Source organism: Bombina bombina, chromosome 8 (genome assembly GCF_027579735.1).
Source record: "Bombina bombina isolate aBomBom1 chromosome 8, aBomBom1.pri, whole genome shotgun sequence".
NCBI classification, from domain to species: domain Eukaryota; kingdom Metazoa; phylum Chordata; class Amphibia; order Anura; family Bombinatoridae; genus Bombina; species Bombina bombina.
In genome coordinates this window covers 191,633,932-191,655,383 of record NC_069506.1, presented here as the reverse complement: position 1 = coordinate 191,655,383, position 21,452 = coordinate 191,633,932, and the positions used below count along the sequence as shown (strand labels likewise).

Below are 21,452 nucleotides of genomic sequence, written 5' to 3'. Positions count from 1 at the left end.
TTACAGTATATTGTGACATGTCACTGATCCAGCTACTCCAGTATATTGTGACATGTCACTGATCCAGCTACTCCCCTTACAGTATATTGGGACATGTCACTGATCCAGCTACTCCCCTTACAGTATATTGGGACATGTCACTGATCCAGCTACTCCGCTTACAGTATATTGGGACATGTCACTGATCCAGCTACTCCCCTTACAGTATATTGTGACATGTCACTGATCCAGCTACTCCCCTTACAGTATATTGTGACATGTCACTGATCCAGCTACTCCCCTTACAGTATATTGGGACATGTCACTGATCCAGCTACTCCCCTTACAGTATATTGGGACATGTCACTGATCCAGCTACTCCCCTTACAGTATATTGTGACATGTCACTAATCCAGCTACTCCTCTTACAGTATATTGGGACATGTCACTGATCCAGCTACTCCCCTTACAGTATATTGGGACATGTCACTGATCCAGCTACTCCCCTTACAGTATATTGTGACATGTCACTGATCCAGCTACTCCCCCTTACAGTATATTGTGACATATCACTGATCCAGCTACTCCCCCTTACAGTATATTGTGACATGTCACTGATCCAGCTACTCCCCTTACAGTATATTGTGACATGTCACTGATCCAGCTACTCCCCTTACAGTACGTTGTGACATGTCACTGATCCAGCTACTCCCCTTACAGTATATTGTGACATGTCACTGATCCAGCTACTCCCCTTACAGTATATTGTGACATGTCAGTGATCCAGCTACTCCCCCTTACAGTATATTGTGACATGTCAGTGATCCAGCTACTCCCCCTTACAGTATATTGTGACATGTCAGTGATCCAGCTACTCCCCCTTACAGTATATTGTGACATGTCAGTGATCCAGCTACTCCCCTTACAGTATATTGTGACATGTCAGTGATCCAGCTACTCCCCCTTACAGTATATTGTGACATGTCAGTGATCCAGCTATTCCCCTTACAGTATATTGTGACATGTCACTGATCCAGCTACTCCCCTTACAGTATATTGTGACATGTCACTGATCCAGCTACTCCCCTTACAGTATATTGTGACATGTCACTGATCCAGCTACTCTCCTTACAGTATATTGTGACATGTCACTGATCCAGCTACTCCCCTTACAGTATATTGTGACATGTCACTGATCCAGCTACTCCCCCTTACAGTATATTGTGACATGTCACTGATCCAGCTACTCCCCCTTACAGTATATTGTGACATGTCACTGATCCAGCTACTCTCCTTACAGTATATTGTGACATGTCACTGATCCAGCTACTCCCCTTACAGTATATTGTGACATGTCACTGATCCAGCTACTCCCCCTTACAGTATATTGGGACATGTCACTGATCCAGCTATTCCCCTTACAGTATATTGTGACATGTCACTGATCCAGCTACTCCCCTTACAGTATATTGTGACATGTCACTGATCCAGCTACTCCCCTTACAGTATATTGTGACATGTCACTGATCCAGCTACTCCCCTTACAGTATATTGTGACATGTCACTGATCCAGCTACTCCCCCTTACAGTATATTGGGACATGTCACTGATCCAGCTACTCCCCCTTACAGTATATTGGGACATGTCACTGATCCAGCTACTCCCCCTTACAGTATATTGGGACATGTCACTGATCCAGCTACTCCCCTTACAGTATATTGTGACATGTCACTGATCCAGCTACTCCCCTTACAGTATATTGTGACATGTCACTGATCCAGCTACTCCCCTTACAGTATATTGTGACATGTCACTGATCCAGCTACTCCCCTTACAGTATATTGGGACATGTCACTGATCCAGCTACTCCCCTTACAGTATATTGGGACATGTCACTGATCCAGCTACTCCCCTTACAGTATATTGGGACATGTCACTGATCCAGCTACTCCCCTTACAGTATATTGTGACATGTCACTGATCCAGCTACTCCCCTTACAGTATATTGTGACATGTCACTGATCCAGCTACTCCAGTATATTGTGACATGTCACTGATCCAGCTACTCCCCTTACAGTATATTGGGACATGTCACTGATCCAGCTACTCCCCTTACAGTATATTGGGACATGTCACTGATCCAGCTACTCCGCTTACAGTATATTGGGACATGTCACTGATCCAGCTACTCCCCTTACAGTATATTGTGACATGTCACTGATCCAGCTACTCCCCTTACAGTATATTGTGACATGTCACTGATCCAGCTACTCCCCTTACAGTATATTGGGACATGTCACTGATCCAGCTACTCCCCTTACAGTATATTGGGACATGTCACTGATCCAGCTACTCCCCTTACAGTATATTGTGACATGTCACTAATCCAGCTACTCCTCTTACAGTATATTGGGACATGTCACTGATCCAGCTACTCCCCTTACAGTATATTGGGACATGTCACTGATCCAGCTACTCCCCTTACAGTATATTGTGACATGTCACTGATCCAGCTACTCCCCCTTACAGTATATTGTGACATATCACTGATCCAGCTACTCCCCCTTACAGTATATTGTGACATGTCACTGATCCAGCTACTCCCCTTACAGTACGTTGTGACATGTCACTGATCCAGCTACTCCCCTTACAGTACGTTGTGACATGTCACTGATCCAGCTACTCCCCCTTACAGTATATTGTGACATGTCACTGATCCAGCTACTCTCCTTACAGTATATTGTGACATGTCACTGATCCAGCTACTCCCCTTACAGTATATTGGGACATGTCACTGATCCAGATACTCCCCCTTACAGTATATTGTGACATGTCACTGATCCAGCTACTCCCCTTACAGTATATTGTGACTTGTCACTGATCCAGCTACTCCCCCTTACCGTATATTGTGACATGTCACTGATCCAGCTACTCCCCCTTACAGTATATTGTGACATGTCCCTGATCCAGCTACTCCCCCTTACAGTATATTGTGACATGTCCCTGATCCAGCTACTCCCCCTTACAGTATATTGTGACATGTCACTGATCCAGCTACTCCCCCTTACAGTATATTGTGACATGTCACTGATCCAGCTACTCCCCTTACAGTATATTGTGACATGTCACTGATCCAGCTACTCCCCCTTACCGTATTTTGTGACATGTCACTGATCCAGCCACTCCCCCTTACAGTATATTGTGACATGTCACTGATCCAGCTACTCCCCCTTACAGTATATTGTGACATGTCACTGATCCAGCTACTCCCCTTACAGTATATTGTGACATGTCACTGATCCAGCTACTCCCCTTACAGTATATTGTGACATGTCACTGATCCAGCTACTCCCCTTACAGTATATTGTGACATGTCACTGATCCAGCTACTCCCCTTACAGTATATTGTGACATGTCACTGATCCAGCTACTCCCCCTTACCGTATATTGTGACATGTCACTGATCCAGCTACTCCCCCTTACAGTATATTGTGACATGTCCCTGATCCAGCTACTCCCCTTACAGTATATTGTGACATGTCACTGATCCAGCTACTCCCCTTACAGTATATTGTGACATGTCACTGATCCAGCTACTCCCCTTACAGTATATTGTGACATGTCACTGATCCAGCTACTCCCCCTTACCGTATATTGTGACATGTCACTGATCCAGCTACTCCCCTTACAGTATATTGTGACATGTCACTGATACAGCTATTCCCCTTACAGTATATTGTGACATGTCACTGATCCAGCTACTCCCCTTACAGTATATTGTGACATGTCACTGATACAGCTATTCCCCTTACAGTATATTGTGACATGTCACTGATCCAGCTACTCCCCTTACAGTATATTGTGACATGTCACTGATACAGCTATTCCCCTTACAGTATATTGTGACATGTCACTGATACAGCTATTCCCCTTACAGTATATTGTGACATGTCACTGATCCAGCTACTCCCCTTATATTGCTCCAGTGCCTTGAGATTTTAATACAAAATGTTTAGTTAGTTATGTGTAATAAACTACTTGCAATATACTTTCATTATTTATTTTGTCCAATTTTCACGTAATTTAACTCTGAACATTGTGAATTTTCTAATTGCATCCTGCTGACTTCTCAAGGATAACCCCGCTACAGAACTGTTTGTAATTTGTTTTAACAGATAACAAATGCAAAACAATTCACTTTATATTTAATAACTGTGATTACTCTTGTTATCTTCACATTCAAGCCTGGATTGGTTCTTCCAAATAAGACAATTGGTTGGTAAAGTTCAGATATTGAAAAACAATTGTAGTAAACAAAATGTTAATTTGGTTTTAAAATGACTAGACTTGGCTATATTATATTCTATAGCAAGACAACAGAAATTTATTGTAATTGCACAATGTTTACTGTCCCTTTAAATATCTCTAAAATGTGTGCTTGTTCCACTCCCATCACAGAGGCTGAAATGCATCCACCATACTTATGTCAAATTGAATGACCCTGCAACATTCTACACAGTACCTGCTGAGATCAAAGTACAACTACATGTATGCCTGTTGCTAATTTGCCACAGCAATGGAGACCAGTACTATAAATTACAAAAAGCTTTTCAAGGGGTATACCACCTTGTAAATTATGCCATTGTTAAAGGGAAATGGAAGTCAAGATTTAGACATAGGCTAGAATTTTACTTTCTTTCTCTTGCTGTCATTGAAGTTGAAAGAGAGCTCTTTTCAATGACAGCATACCTGTGTAGCCTCAGGAGCGTGCCTCAGGAGCGTGCACGTGTCTAGAGAGCTATATGTATAACATTGTTACAATAATCGTAAACGGAGACCCTCAAATGCTTGTAAAACATTTATTTTGTGTACAGATATTTTGCAATGCAGTGATTAATTGTGAGCTTGGAATTTTTAGGGAACTTTTCACAGGAAACATATCATTGCCTAGTTTTTATTTATTTGCTAAAAAAATGCAATTCTGGCATTGCTTCCACTGCTAGAAATGAATGCTCTGAGACCTTATTACATCTATAATGAAAAACATTTTTATTAAATGAATAACAGACCAATAGTTGTTACATCTCCAACCAAATGATGACATCATGCATCACAAGTTAGGGGGAATATGTTTAATGAAATTGCAAGCCTAACAGCCAATGCCATGGCTTATTACATGTCTGCATTTAGGGACAGATTAGAAGGAACTCAACAGCTTGTACAATCGCCAAAGATGAGATCACTGACACTGGTACAATGTCAAAAAGACAGTAGGTGTCATATAGTCTGCAGTAACTTCTCCCAGCAAGGTTCAGCCTTGCCAATGGTTATTATGAGTTCCATATTTAAATATTGACAATCTCAGTTTGGACAAATTTATTTTATATTTTTAATAAGAATGGAATGTGATGCAAAAACAATCTTAGATATAGATATAGGCTGAGAATGCCACCCAGTGGCCAAGTGAGTCAATTACACTCTGAGTCCCCTGATTCTAAGGCTTTTCTATTTACAGTAATCATGCAACCGTTAAATGGGCTTCCACAAAATGTAAAAGTTGTTACACACATAAAAAGAAACGTTTCAGCCATTTCAGCAAAGAGGTTATATTAAAAATAAAGCTATTTGATTGTATAATTCTTATTTGTTTAAAACAAAAGCCTGTTTTTCTAACCCCTTCATCCTTCCGAGAATTGATTGTACAAATCTTCTAGCTGGGGATCCTTAAAACACGGTACAAAGTTGATTTTAAGAATTTCACTAAAGCCTTCTTTGACTGTTGGTTCGACAAACTTGCTTCTGCAAATAAAAAACAGAATCAAACCCATATAAATTGACAGTTTGGCTATAACTGATGTCTACAGAAGTGAGAATATAAACGTGAAAATATGTAAAGACAGATAAATCTATTAGTAAAATCCAAAGGCCACAGTGACAGATGAATCAGCTTGTAAAAACAGTGATTAATATGTTACAGAAGGAGCGCAGGGAACAAGCTAAGTGCAGTACGCATCAAACAATTTACTATCACTTAAAATCACAAATTTACACTCTATGACCTCATTAAAAATTATGGGCTAGATTACAAGTGGAGTGCTAATGTATTGGGTACACAATAAATAACCACCGATTACAAGTGGCTGGTTATTGCTACTGCAAGCTTGCGGTATCAATTTTTGCTCAACAAATTAACCAGAGGTCTGACCCCCCCAATTGCACCCCCAAAAATGTGTGTAGTGGCTTTTTTAAAATAAAAAATATGACAATTTTTAATTAAAAAAGACAAAACAAAAAAACCCTGCACTAAGCAGTTTTTAGGGGTTAAATGAAGCAGGTATTAGAAAAAAAACAGCACTATATATTTCAATTTGCTGCCAATTGCTGTGCTAACTTACCCCCTTTGTTGCCCTAGTTCTCAAGCCATGTCTTGTGAAGCCTATGGAAGCGTGCTCATGTAAGCGCAATGCTTCCGTGCAATGTGAACGCGAGGTCGCATTCGCTTTGCACCTCACTTGTAATACCAGTGCACATTTGCATACGCTGTTATCACTAAATTGAGCGCAAATAATGATTTCGCGGAAGCAATATTTTGCGCTCAACTTGTAATCTACCCCTATATGAGGTATTTTTTTGGCATAGAGTCTCACATCGTTTATCAGAAATACTGTGTCTCCTGAGCTCTCAAAGGTCTTAAGATTACTTGAGTATAGTGATAAGAATTGTGGACAAGGAATGTTGTTTAGGATAGGGGAGAGTACCTGAGGGAAGCCTTTCGGTTATTGGGAGATACCTACACATATAAGACTCTACAGGGCAACCCCACAAATAAGTTTAAGGAGGAATATGAAAACCTATTTTGAAATGGTACCAGTGAAGGGGTATTAAATTAGGCTGAATCTAAATATCTCACTATGCCCCAACCCACATTGGCAATTTTTATAATTTGCCCAAAGTCTGTAAGAGCCTTACTGACTCCCCTGGGAGAAGTTCCATATCAGGGATAGGCAGCCTCACTTCAAAATTATCAGAATATGTGGATTACATTTTGAAGCCATTCGTTTCTTGGTCTATTCTTCTAGAAGACCCCTTTTAAAAAAATGTCCTTCCAGAAAAAAGTAAAGTGGTCTTTAGAAGCATTTAAGTTTAAAAACTACTTTGGCTCTGATGCTTCTAAAACAGAATAAAAACCACACTCCTTGGATGTTTTAACATACAATTGAGCTTTTTCAAATGTGGGGTGCAAAATTGTACATGTTGTACAAATGTAGATATGAATAGCAAAAGATTTGAATCTATTATTACAAGAGACATTATTTTAGATTAAGAACTCAATGAACTGTAGATCAAAATATGTAGTTTATCAATTGGCGTGTCTATGAGGGAAAAAGTATATAGGGAGGACCACGAAGAGCCTCAAAACATGAGTGGGGGAACACTTACGGAATATAGAAGGTGGCTATATGTCTCATGGGGTCTCAGCCTATTTTACCATGGCACATGGAAAAAAACACCATAGGTTTAAAGGTTAAAACAATTTGCACTTCGGAATACTAGAGGTGGGAATTGTTTGCCTAATCTGAGACAACAGGAGACATTTTTGATTCATACTATTGGAACACTGGAGCCTATAGGAATGAATATAGGGATATTGATTTGGCGGCATTCATTGAACAATAGAAGTTAGGAATTAACATTTATAAAAAAATTATTGTAACTGAGAAGGGTTCCACCTTTTTTTATTGCTATGTGCAATTCTATTTGCAATTTTATTTGCATTAGGAATATGTACAGTTAGGTAAGTGTAGAATTATATAATTTTTTATTTTACATACAATAGTTTTTTGTGGTGAATAAAGTGGATTTTTAACTGCTGTATGTGTGTGTATACATATATATATTTGCATACGAAGATAGAAGCGCTCTACCAGGAACGAATAACAGCTGATCAGCTAGTTATATTTTTGTAACAAACATTGTTGAGGATTTTGTTTATAAAGTGACACAAGTGGATGTGTGGATAGCCTTTTAGGAAGTAGGGAGATCCGTTATGAAATGAGTTAGGCCACGCTCACTTGGAGAGTCACAGCGTCACCCAGGCTTGACAGTGTCCTCTGGTACTGGTCAGAGTGGACGCTTGGCTGCCTGTGAACCTCCCGGTGGCTGAATTCCGAGCATTGGAGTCACCTTGTGTGAGCACAGACTTTTGAGAATGGGTCTAGTGAAGACAGTGGTGTACACAAGAGAGGAGACACAGTATTACGGATAAACACTGTGTGCCAGAAAAATACCTCATATAATATTTAATGAGGTCATAGAGGTGATATTAAATTGTTTGATGTGTACTACACTTGATTGTTCCCTGCACTTCTTTTTTCTATAACGTATTTTCCAGCCATCTCTGCTACCATTTCTGCAGTACCTTAGGAACAGCAGCAGGGAAAAAACAGAATTTATGTTTACCTGATAAATTACTTTCTCCAACGGTGTGTCCGGTCCACGGCGTCATCCTTACTTGTGGGATATTCTCTTCCCCAACAGGAAATGGCAAAGAGCCCAGCAAAGCTGGTCACATGATCCCTCCTAGGCTCCGCCTACCCCAGTCATTCGACCGACGTTAAGGAGGAATATTTGCATAGGAGAAACCATATGGTACCGTGGTGACTGTAGTTAAAGAAAATAAATTATCAGACCTGATTAAAAAAACCAGGGCGGGCCGTGGACCGGACACACCGTTGGAGAAAGTAATTTATCAGGTAAACATAAATTCTGTTTTCTCCAACATAGGTGTGTCCGGTCCACGGCGTCATCCTTACTTGTGGGAACCAATACCAAAGCTTTAGGACACGGATGAAGGGAGGGAGCAAATCAGGTCACCTAAATGGAAGGCACCACGGCTTGCAAAACCTTTCTCCCAAAAATAGCCTCAGAAGAAGCAAAAGTATCAAACTTGTAAAATTTGGTAAAAGTGTGCAGTGAAGACCAAGTCGCTGCCCTACATATCTGATCAACAGAAGCCTCGTTCTTGAAGGCCCATGTGGAAGCCACAGCCCTAGTGGAATGAGCTGTGATTCTTTCGGGAGGCTGCCGTCCGGCAGTCTCATAAGCCAATCTGATGATGCTTTTAATCCAAAAAGAGAGAGAGGTAGAAGTTGCTTTTTGCCCTCTCCTTTTACCGGAATAAACAACAAACAAGGAAGATGTTTGTCTAAAATCCTTTGTAGCATCTAAATAGAATTTTAGAGCGCGAACAACATCCAAATTGTGCAACAAACGTTCCTTCTTTGAAACTGGTTTCGGACACAGAGAAGGTACGATAATCTCCTGGTTAATGTTTTTATTAGAAACAACTTTTGGAAGAAAACCAGGTTTAGTACGTAAAACCACCTTATCTGCATGGAACACCAGATAAGGAGGAGAACACTGCAGAGCAGATAATTCTGAAACTCTTCTAGCAGAAGAAATTGCAACTAAAAACAAAACTTTCCAAGATAATATCTTAATATCAACGGAATGCAAGGGTTCAAACGGAACCCCCTGAAGAACTGAAAGAACTAAATTGAGACTCCAAGGAGGAGTCAAAGGTTTGTAAACAGGCTTAATTCTAACCAGAGCCTGAACAAAGGCTTGAACATCTGGCACAGCGGCCAGCTTTTTGTGAAGTAACACAGACAAGGCAGAAATCTGTCCCTTCAGGGAACTTGCAGATAGTCCTTTGTCCAATCCTTCTTGAAGGAAGGATAGAATCCTAGGAATCTTAACCTTGTCCCAAGGGAATCCTTTAGATTCACACCAACAGATATATTTTTTCCAAATTTTGTGGTAAATCTTTCTAGTTACAGGCTTTCTGGCCTGAACAAGAGTATCGATAACAGAATCTGAGAACCCTCGCTTCGATAAGATCAAGCGTTCAATCTCCAAGCAGTCAGCTGGAGTGAAACCAGATTCGGATGTTCGAACGGACCCTGAACAAGAAGGTCTCGTCTCAAAGGTAGCTTCCAAGGTGGAGCCGATGACATATTCACCAGATCTGCATACCAAGTCCTGCGTGGCCACGCAGGAGCTATCAAGATCACCGACGCCCTCTCCTGATTGATCCTGGCTACCAGCCTGGGGATGAGAGGAAACGGCGGGAACACATAAGCTAGTTTGAAGGTCCAAGGTGCTACTAGTGCATCCACTAGAGCCGCCTTGGGATCCCTGGATCTGGACCCGTAGCAAGGAACTTTGAAGTTCTGACGAGAGGCCATCAGATCCATGTCTGGAATGCCCCACAGCTGAGTGACTTGGGCAAAGATTTCCGGATGGAGTTCCCACTCCCCCGGATGCAATGTCTGACGACTCAGAAAATCCGCTTCCCAATTTTCCACTCCTGGGATGTGGATAGCAGACAGGTGGCAGGAGTGAGACTCCGCCCATAGAATGATTTTGGTCACTTCTTCCATCGCCAGGGAACTCCTTGTTCCCCCCTGATGGTTGATGTACGCAACAGTTGTCATGTTGTCTGATTGAAACCGTATGAACTTGGCCCTCGCTAGCTGAGGCCAATCCTTGAGAGCATTGAATATCGCTCTCAGTTCCAGAATATTTATCGGTAACAGAGATTCTTCCCGAGACCAAAGACCCTGAGCTTTCAGGGATCCCCAGACCGCGCCCCAGCCCATCAGACTGGCGTCGGTCGTGACAATGACCCACTCTGGTCTGCGGAATGTCATCCCTCGTGACAGGTTGTCCAGGGACAGCCACCAACGGAGTGAGTCTACTGACTGAGCATGCACAGTTGTAATGGTCTTAGATGAATGCGCGCAAAAGGAACTATGTCCATTGCCGCTACCATCAACCCGATCACTTCCATGCACTGAGCTATGGAAGGAAGAGGAACGGAATGAAGTATCCGACAAGAGTCTAGAAGCTTTGTTTTTCTGGCCTCTGTCAGAAAAATCCTCATTTCTAAGGAGTCTATTATTGTTCCCAAGAAGGGAACCCTTGTTGACGGAGATAGAGAACTCTTTTCCACAGTGTCTTAAAGCCTTAAAAGTATTGCACACCAAATTTGGAAGCTTTAACCCTTAAAATAACGGAACCGGAGCCGTTTTGAACTTTAACCCCTTTACAGTCCCTGGTATCTGCTTTGCTGAGACCCAACCAAGCCCCAAGGGGAATACGATACCAAATGACGCCTTCAGAAAGTCTTTTCTAAGTATCAGAGCTCCTCTCACATGCGACTGCATGCCATGCCTCTCAAAAACAAGTGCGCAACACCGGCGCGAAAATGAGGCTCTGCCTATGCTTTGGGAAAGCCCCTAAAGAATAAGGTGTCTAAAACAGTGCCTGCCGATATTATTATATCAAAATACCCAGATAAAATGATTCCTCAAGGCTAAATATGTGTTAATAATGAATCGATTTAGCCCAGAAAAAGTCCACAGTCTTAATAAGCCCTTTTTGAAGCCCTTATTTACGATCGTAATAAACATGGCTTACCGGATCCCATAGGGAAAATGACAGCTTCCAGCATTACATCGTCTTGTTAGAATGTGTCATACCTCAAGCAGCAAAAGTCTGCACACTGTTCCCCCAACTGAAGTTAATTGCTCTCAACAGTCCTGTGTGGAACAGCCATGGATTTTAGTGACGGTTGCTAAAATCATTTTCCTCATACAAACAGAAATCTTCATCTCTTTTCTGTTTCTGAGTAAATAGTACATACCAGCACTATTTTAAAATAACAAACTCTTGATTGAATAATAAAAACTACAGTTAAACACTAAAAAACTCTAAGCCATCTCCGTGGAGATGTTGCCTGTACAACGGCAAAGAGAATGACTGGGGTAGGCGGAGCCTAGGAGGGATCATGTGACCAGCTTTGCTGGGCTCTTTGCCATTTCCTGTTGGGGAAGAGAATATCCCACAAGTAAGGATGACGCCGTGGACCGGACACACCTATGTTGGAGAAAACATGTGTGCTATACTGAGGATTTCCAACCTAAAGACCAGAACAGCTTTGTTTTATATCCTTTTAATTAATTTTTTGTATGTCTTTTATGTAGAGTGAAACAAATAAAGTATATGGCTCTATAATAGTAAAGTTTATATGGTGTCGATTGTATAAATCAGCTTATTGTGTCCAACTGCTTTTTGGGTATTGCATGCAATATTGACATGGTGAGAGCGCTCCATATAGATAAATAGTGATTAGTGAGAGTTTTAAGAAAAAAATATCTTGTAAAAACAATGACTTATTCAATAGCAAAAACTGTTATTATCACAAGAAACTGAACACACGTTAATGCTGGATTATAATAGTATGGTGATCTATACACGGAAAGTGAACTGCCACAGTTGTATTGAGCATATGCCATAAAAGGGCAAATCAATGTATATTTCATTAATTTAGCAAAATTTGAGGGATTTTTTTAAAATTATTTTATAGGCTATTAAGGATAGCAACAAAATATAGGTTTCCAAGTACCAAAAATAAAAATATTATACATACGTAAATACATGTATTTTTGATTAAAGGGACATTGTACTGTAAAATCTTGTTTAAAGTGAAGGTCAATTTTGACGAATTAGTGCCCGGTTTTTAATAATCCTATTAAAAACAAGGGCACTTTAATTCATCAAAATTGTCATTTCAAGCGTTTTCTTAACAAACCTACCTTTTAATCCTGAAAGCTGCTCCATCGATTGCCCGGCCGTCGGAAGCCTCTGCTTACGTCAGAAATGATGAATCCGGCTTCCTCCAATCACGGCTTTCCCCTGGGGGGGGGGGGGGGGGTCATGGCCTGAGGGAATGCCGTGATTGGATGAAGCCAGATTCGTCATTTTGGACTCCCAAAGAGGGCTTGCAACGGACGGAGGAAGCGCTGCCGCGGCTCTCAGGATTAAAAGGTAAGTTTTTGAAGAAAACGCTTGAAATATCAATTTTGATTAATTAAAGTTCCCTTGTTTTTAATAGGATTATTAAAAACCGGGCACTAATTAGTCAAAATTGACCTTCACTTTAATGTGTTCCCAGTGATCAACTTTACTTACTGAAGTGTTGTTCCTGTAGGAGCTCTAAATACAATGAGCTCTTATCAGCTGCATGCCTGAGTATGTTGTCCCTTTAAACAAAAACATTCTTTTGCCGCTTTATTAAAGATCTAATTGACAACATTATGCCTGCATAATAACTGCAAAGTGCCTTTTAGCACCTTATGGGCACATGTGTTTCACTTCCCCTGAGCATCTTTTCATAAGGTTCTGTGAAGGTGGTCAGTACAGCTAATAAAGAGCCGTATGCCTGCTCCAAAGACTAATTCAGAGCAATCTGTTGCAGCTCTGCATTAGAGTCTAGGTAGACTGTTTGACAGCATTGTCTCGCCAAAGCTGAAGGAGCATGCTTTGCATTTAAGTCTATGGGTCAGGCAATATGGCTTTTGATGGCTGAACTGCCCATTCTCAAATGTGCAAAAAAAAAATAATGGTCGCAGGCTGGCGCGATCGGCAAGACAATGTAAACACATGCTACAGGGTGCTAAAATGCACTCAATGCAAGACTGCAGGCAAATTAGATTGTCATTAACGGGTTCTTTCATTTAGGGAGAAAAACATTTTTGTTTACTATCTCTTTAAAAAGTGGGTTAATATATGTAATGAATAGATGTACTATTGAACTTTTAAAATGGGGCACTATTGACAGATTGTATGAGCCCATAAGTGATCACACTACATTTCTATTAAATATTTTTTTCCTGTTAGTTCATTAAAAAAAACAACATGTTAAACTACTGTCCAAGAGGAAATGCTGCAGCCCATCTGTGACAACGAAGGAGTCTGCAGCCGAGCAGTAACAGAATAGCCAGCGCCAGCTTATATGAGTTAAACAAGGATTGTTACTCACTTGTAGCTGTTGATAACCATATCATTAACATGAACATGTGCTTTGCCCGTGTAAGTCATCTCCCGGAACTGTAAAAAAAGGCAGCATTACATAGACATGACACACAAGTGATATGGGAGAGGTGCAATACTCCCATGACTTACCCTATTATTGTGTTTTGCCACATCAATGGAGGCCGTGAAAAAAAAGCATCTCACAGGTACACCAGCTTTTTTTGCGCAGTCAATATACCTAAAATATTATAGGAAACTTACCATTAACATAAAGCAAGTTATCTCAGTTTGCATTATCTTAGTGTTATTATTGCAAAACCAAATGGAACAATTCTTTTATTACCTCCTGCGAGATTCTACATCAGGGTTGGTGTTATCGATAACAACATTCTTTTCGTTTTTCAGGGCATCTTCACACACTGCCACACACTTCTGCCAGTTACCTAGTGTGTCCTGAAACGTGAAACCAAGAAACTAAATGTCTAAAAAATATGCTAAACATTAATTTCAAATCTGTGCAATCAAAAGGATCAAATTAAAGGAACACTAAACACAGTAGAATAGCATAATCAGTAAATGCACATTAAAAAGACAATGCAAAAGCACTTAATTTGAATTTAAAATGAGTAGATTTCTGACAAATTTTAAAGTTAGTTCTATTTTCCCTCCCACCGAACCATGTGACAGCCACCAACCAATCACAAAATGCATATACATATATTCTGTGAATCTTGCACATGCTCAATAGGAGATGGTGCCTCAGAGAGTGTGCAAATAAAAAGACTGTGCACATGTAGATAATGGAAGTGAATTGGAAAGTTGTTTAAAATAGTGTGCTCTATCTTAATCATGAAAATTTAATTTTGACTTGAATGTCCCTTTAAAAGGTATTAACTTATATTATTTTTGTTAAATAGGCAAGTAACAGAAATTAAATTGACATTCTGATGCAGAAATTGTATGATCCAACTCCTAAGAGCGTAATTTTTTAGCATTAATAACCCTAGCTATGGGCCAGATTACAAGTCGAGTGCAACTAACAATGTGTGACATCTTAAATTCCACTTAACTCACTCTGGAAGTACAAGTTATTGGTTAACATTTTTAAGCAAAGCACACCGTATACATACTTTCAAAGGCAAGCACAAAAGCATCAGTAGCGCACTCCTTTTGCTCATATTACAAGTAGTCAATTATGTTTTGTTCTCCCCTGTAATCCAAACGACAGCTTTCTAATTTAAAGGGATAGGAATGTCAAAATTAAACTTGAATGATTCAGACAGAGCACATCATTTTAAGATACTTTTAAGCTCACTTATATTTTCACCTCCCAACCTCTGATCCCTACCTGATCACTCCCAAACAGCGGGGACTGCAATTTGCGCCTCTATGTTGGATGTAGGTACTACGTTAACACAGTGTACTGGGCAAAGTACTGTGTGATGTAGTACCTATGTTCATATGGTGCAAGGGTTTAATAAAGAAAAAAAAATGTTTTGGCAAAATGTTAAAGGGCCATGATACCCAAATGTTGAAACACTTGAAAGTGATGCAGCATAGCTGTAAAAATTTGACTAAAAAATATCACCTGAATATCTCTATGTAAAACAGAAAGATATTTTCACACCCCTTTGTAAGAGACTTTAAAGGGAAATGAAACCCAAAAAAAATCTTTCATGATTCAGATAGAGAATACAATTTTAAACAACTTTCTAATTTACTTATATTATCTAATCACTTTTATTCTCTTGGTATCATTTGTTGAAGGAGCAGCAATGCACTAATGGTTTCTAACTGAACAAATGGGTGAGCCAATCACAATCGGTATATATATGCAGCCACCAATCAACAGCTAAAACCTAGGTTCTCTGCTGCTCCTGCAATTGCCTAGATAAACCTTTCAGCAAAGGATAACAAGAGAAGGAAGCAAATTAAATAATAGAAGTAACTTGGAAAGTTGTTTGAAATAGTATTCTCTATCTGAATCATGAAAGAAAAAATTTGGATTTCATGTCTCTTTAAGCAGCCAGTGAGTATGCCTGTCCCGGAACTTGCAAGGGAGCGTGCCTCATGCCAACTCATGTTATTTCCCTATTCAGTTTAAGGAAGTTTACTAACAAATCTCATGGGAACACAGTAAAAGAGTTGCTGATGCTGATTGGCTGCTGTTCATTTCTGCTTTTTTTTACCTGCGTCTGGGCAGTAACTGAAAGCTAACTTTTTACAGAGCACTTACTCTGGTGAGCTGAGGAAATTATGAGGTAAAAAAACATAATTTATGCTTACCTGATAAATTTATTTCTCTTGTAGTGTATCCAGTCCACGGATCATCCATTACTTATGGGATATTAACTCCTCCCCAACAGGAAGTGCAAGAGGATTCACCCAGCAGAGCTGCTATATAGCTCCTCCCCTAACTGCCATTACCAGTCATTCGACCGAAAACATGCAGAGAAAGGAAAACCATAGGGTACAGTGGTGACTGTAGTTTAATGGAAAAATTACCTGCCTTAAAGTGACAGGGCGGGCCGTGGACTGGATACACTACAAGAGAAATAAATTTATCAGGTAAGCATAAATTATGTTTTCTCTTGTTAAGTGTATCCAGTCCACGGATCATCCATTACTTATGGGATACCAATACCAAAGCTAAAGTACACGGATGACGGGAGGGACAGGCAGGCTCTTTATACGGAAGGAACCACTGCCTGAAGAACCTTTCTCCCAAAAACAGCCTCCGAAGAAGCAAAAGTGTCAAATTTGTAAAATTTGGAAAAAGTATGAAGAGAAGACCAAGTTGCAGCCTTGCAAATCTGTACAACAGAAGCCTCATTCTTAAAGGCCCAAGTGAAAGCCACAGCTCTAGTAGAATGTGCTGTAATTCTTTCAGGAGGCTGCTGTCAAGCAGTCTCATAGGCTAACCATATTATGCTACGAAGCCAAAAGGAGAGAGAGGTAGCCGAAGCTTTTTGACCTCTCCTCTGACCAGAATAAACGACAAACAGGGAAGACGTTTGTCGAAAATCCTTAGTTGCCTGTAGATAAAATTTCAGGGCATGGACTACATCTAGATTGTGTAGCAGACGTTCCTTTTTCGAAGAAGGATTAGGACACAAAGATGTAACCACAATCTCTTGATTGATATTCCTGTTAGTGACCACCTTAGGTAGGAACCCAGGTTTAGTACGCAGAACTACCTTGTCTGAATGAAAAATCAGATAAGGAGAATCACAATGTAAGGCAGATAACTCAGAGACTCTTCGAGCCGAGGAAATCGCCATTAAAAACAGAACTTTCCAAGATAACAACTTGATATCAATGGAATGAAGGGGTTCAAACGGAACCCCCTGTAAAACATTAAGAACTAAGTTCAAACTCCATGGTGGAGCAACAGTTTTAAACACAGGCTTGATCCTAGCTAAAGCCTGACAAAAAGCTTGAACGTCCGGAACTTCTGACAGACGTTTGTGTAAAAGAATGGACAGAGCTGAAATCTGTCCCTTTAAGGAACTAGCGGATAAACCCTTTTCTAAACCTTCTTGTAGAAAAGACAATATCCTCGGAATCCTAACCTTACTCCATGAGTAACTCTTGGATTCGCACCAGTATTTGCGCCATATCTTATGGTAAATCTTTCTGGTAACAGGCTTCCTAGCCTGTATTAAGGTATCAATAACTGACTCAGAAAAACCACGTTTTGATAAAATCAAGCGTTCAATTTTCAAGCAGTCAGCTTCAGAGAAATTAGATTTTGATGTTTGAAGGGACCCTGGATCAGAAGGTCCTGTTTCAGAGGTAGCGACCAAGGTGGACAGGATGACATGTCCACTAGATCTGCATACCAAGTCCTGCGTGGCCATGCAGGCGTTATTAGAATCACTGATGCTCTCTCCTGTTTGATTCTGGCAATCAATCGAGGAAGCATCGGGAAGGGTGGAAACACATAAGCCATCCCGAAGGTCCAAGGTGCTGTCAAAGCATCTATCAGAACCGCTCCCGGATCCCTGGATCTGGACCCGTAACGAGGAAGCTTGGCGTTCTGTCGAGACGCCATGAGATCTATCTCTGGTTTGCCCCAACGTCGAAGTATTTGGGCAAAGACCTCCGGATGAAGTTCCCACTCCCCCGGATGAAAAGTCTGACGACTTAAGAAATCCGCCTCCCAGTTCTCCACTCCCGGGATGTGGATTGCTGACAGGTGGCAAGAGTGAGACTCTGCCCAGCGAATTATCTTTGATACTTCCATCATTGCTAGGGAGCTTCTTGTCCCTCCCTGATGGTTGATGTAAGCTACAGTCGTGATGTTGTCCGACTGAAACCTGATGAACCCCCGAGTTGTTAACTGGGGCCAAGCCAGAAGGGCATTGAGAACTGCTCTCAATTCCAGAATGTTTATTGGTAGGAGACTCTCCTCCTGATTCCATTGTCCCTGAGCCTTCAGAGAATTCCAGACAGCGCCCCAACCTAGTAGGCTGGCGTCTGTTGTTACAATTGTCCAGTCCGGCCTGCTGAATGGCATCCCCCTGGACAGATGTGGCCGAGAAAGCCACCATAGAAGAGAATTTCTGGTCTCTTGATCCAGATTCAGAGTAGGGGACAAGTCTGAGTAATCCCCATTCCACTGACTTAGCATGCACAATTGCAGCGGTCTGAGATGTAGACGTGCAAAGGGTACTATGTCCATTGCTGCTACCATTAAGCCGATCACCTCCATGCATTGAGCTACTGACGGGTGTTGAATGGAATGAAGGACACGGCATGCATTTTGAAGCTTTGTTAACCTGTCTTCTGTCAGGTAAATCTTCATTTCTACAGAATCTATAAGAGTCCCCAAGAAGGGAACTCTTGTGAGTGGAAAGAGAGAACTCTTCTTTTCGTTCACCTTCCATCCATGCGACCTTAGAAATGCCAGTACTAACTCTGTATGAGACTTGGCAGTTTGAAAGCTTGAAGCTTGTATCAGAATGTCGTCTAGGTACGGAGCTACCGCAATTCCTCGCGGTCTTAGTACCGCCAGAAGAGCACACAGAACCTTTGTGAAGATTCTCCGAGCCGTAGCCAATCCGAATGGAAGAGCTACAAACTGGTAATGCCTGTCTAGAAAGGCAAACCTTAGATACCGGTAATGATCTTTGTGAATCGGTATGTGAAGGTAAGCATCCTTTAAATCCACTGTGGTCATGTACTGACCCTTTTGGATCATGGGTAAAATTGTCCGAATAGTTTCCATTTTGAACGATGGAACTCTTAGGAATTTGTTTAGGATCTTTAAATCCAAGATTGGCCTGAAAGTTCCCTCTTTTTTGGGAACCACAAACAGATTTGAGTAAAACCCTTGTCCTTGTTCCGACCGCGGAACCGGATGGATCACTCCCATTAATAAAAGATCTTGTATGCAGCGTAGAAACGCCTCTTTCTTTATTTGGTTTGTTGACAACCTTGACAGATGAAATCTCCCTCTTGGGGGAGAGAATTTGAAGTCTAGAAGGTATCCCTGAGATATGATCTCTAACGCCCAGGGATCCTGGACATCTCTTGCCCAAGCCTGGGCGAAGAGAGAAAGTCTGCCCCCCACTAGATCCGTTCCCGGATCGGGGGCCCTCGATTCATGCTGTCTTAGGGGCAGCAGCAGGTTTCCTGGCCTGCTTGCCCTTGTTCCAGGACTGGTTAGGTCTCCAGCCTTGTCTGTAGCGAGCAACAGCTCCTTCCTGTTTTGGTGCAGAGGAAGTTGATGCTGCTCCTGCTTTGAAATTACGAAAGGAACGAAAATTAGACTGTCTAGCCTTAGGTTTGGCTCTGTCTTGAGGCAGGGCATGGCCTTTACCTCCTGTAATGTCAGCGATAATTTCTTTCAACCCGGGCCCGAATAAGGTCTGCCCTTTGAAAGGTATATTAAGCAATTTAGATTTAGAAGTAACGTCAGCTGACCAGGATTTTAGCCACAGTGCTCTGCGTGCCTGAATGGCGAATCCGGAATTCTTAGCCGTAAGTTTAGTTAAATGTACTACGGCATCTGAAATAAATGAGTTAGCTAACTTAAGGGCTTTAAGCTTGTGTGTAATCTCATCTAATGGAGCTGATTCAAGTGTCTCTTCCAGAGACTCAAACCAAAATGCTGCTGCAGCCGTGACAGGCGCAATGCATGCAAGAGGTTGCAATATAAAACCTTGTTGAACAAACATTTTCTTAAGGTAACCCTCTAACTTTTTATCCATTGGATCTGAAAAGGCACAGCTATCCTCCACCGGGATAGTGGTACGCTTAGCTAAAGTAGAAACTGCTCCCTCCACCTTAGGGACCGTTTGCCATAAGTCCCGTGTGGTGGCGTCTATTGGAAACATCTTTCTAAATATCGGAGGGGGTGAGAACGGCACACCGGGTCTATCCCACTCCTTAGTAACAATTTCAGTAAGTCTCTTAGGTATAGGAAAAACGTCAGTACTCGCCGGTACCGCAAAATATTTATCCAACCTACACATTTTCTCTGGTATTGCAACTGTGTTACAATCATTCAGAGCCGCTAACACCTCCCCTAGTAATACACAGAGGTTTTCCAGCTTAAATTTAAAATTTGAAATATCTGAATCCAGTTTGTTTGGATCAGAACCGTCACCCGCAGAATGAAGCTCTCCGTCCTCATGTTCTGCAAATTGTGACGCAGTGTCTGACATGGCCCTAATATTATCAGCGCACTCTGTTCTCACCCCAGAGTGATCACGCTTACCTCTTAGTTCTGGTAATTTAGCCAAAACTTCAGTCATAACAGTAGCCATATCCTGTAATGTGATTTGTAATGGCCGCCCAGCTGTACTCGGCGCTACAATATCACGCACCTCCCTCTGAGCGGGAGATGTAGGTACTGACACGTGAGGCGAGTTAGTCGGCATAACTCTCCCCTCGTTGTTTGGTGAAATTTGTTCAATTTGTACAGATTGATTTTTATTTAAAGTAGCATCAATACAGTTAGTACATAAATTTCTATTGGGCTCCACTTTGGCATTGCAACAAATGACACAGGTATCATCTTCTGAATCAGACATGTTTAACACACTAGCAAATAAACTTGCAACTTGGAAATACAATTCAAATAGAATAATATTAAAACGTACTGTGCCTTTAAGAAGTACAGAAGATCTATGACAGTTAAAAATTAATAAATTGAAACAGTTATAGCCTCAATCCTTGTAAACAACACAACTTTAGCAAAGGTTTAATCCCATTAGCAAAGATAACAATTTCTGAAAGCAGGAAACAAATTACAGAATAAAAGTTTTTATTTCAGTCAAACTATAATTCTCACAGCTCTGCTGAGAGAAATTACCTCCCTCAAAATAAGTTTTGAAGACCCCTGAGCTCTGTAGAGATGAACCAGATCATGCAGGGAATACAATGAGTTGCTGACTGAAATATTTGATGCATAGTAAAAGCGCCCCTCCCCCACACACACAGCAGTGAGGGAGAACAGAAACTGACAGAAAAAACAGATTTAAGCAACTGCCAAGTGGAAAAATGGTGCCCAAACATTTATTCACTCAGTACCTCAGCAAATGAAAACGATTTTACATTCCAGCAAAAACGTTAAACATAATCTCTAG

General features: G+C 41.1%; 1 protein-coding gene across 2 annotated transcripts in view; it reads right to left on the bottom strand.

Moving 5' to 3' along the window:
- Positions 1-4,824: 4,824 nt before the first annotated feature.
- The window catches only part of PNKP (polynucleotide kinase 3'-phosphatase), a 127,821-nt gene continuing 111,193 nt past the window's right edge, over positions 4,825-21,452 (bottom strand). For both annotated transcript variants that reach the window (XM_053690799.1, XM_053690800.1), the window contains exons 14-17: positions 14,201-14,310; positions 14,008-14,095; positions 13,865-13,932; positions 4,825-5,778 (exon numbers count right to left, since the gene is read on the bottom strand). In XM_053690799.1, coding sequence (XP_053546774.1) covers positions 5,658-5,778; positions 13,865-13,932; positions 14,008-14,095; positions 14,201-14,310 — 387 coding nt within the window. In that variant the 3' untranslated portion in view covers positions 4,825-5,657. The remainder of the gene's footprint in view (positions 5,779-13,864; positions 13,933-14,007; positions 14,096-14,200; positions 14,311-21,452) is intronic.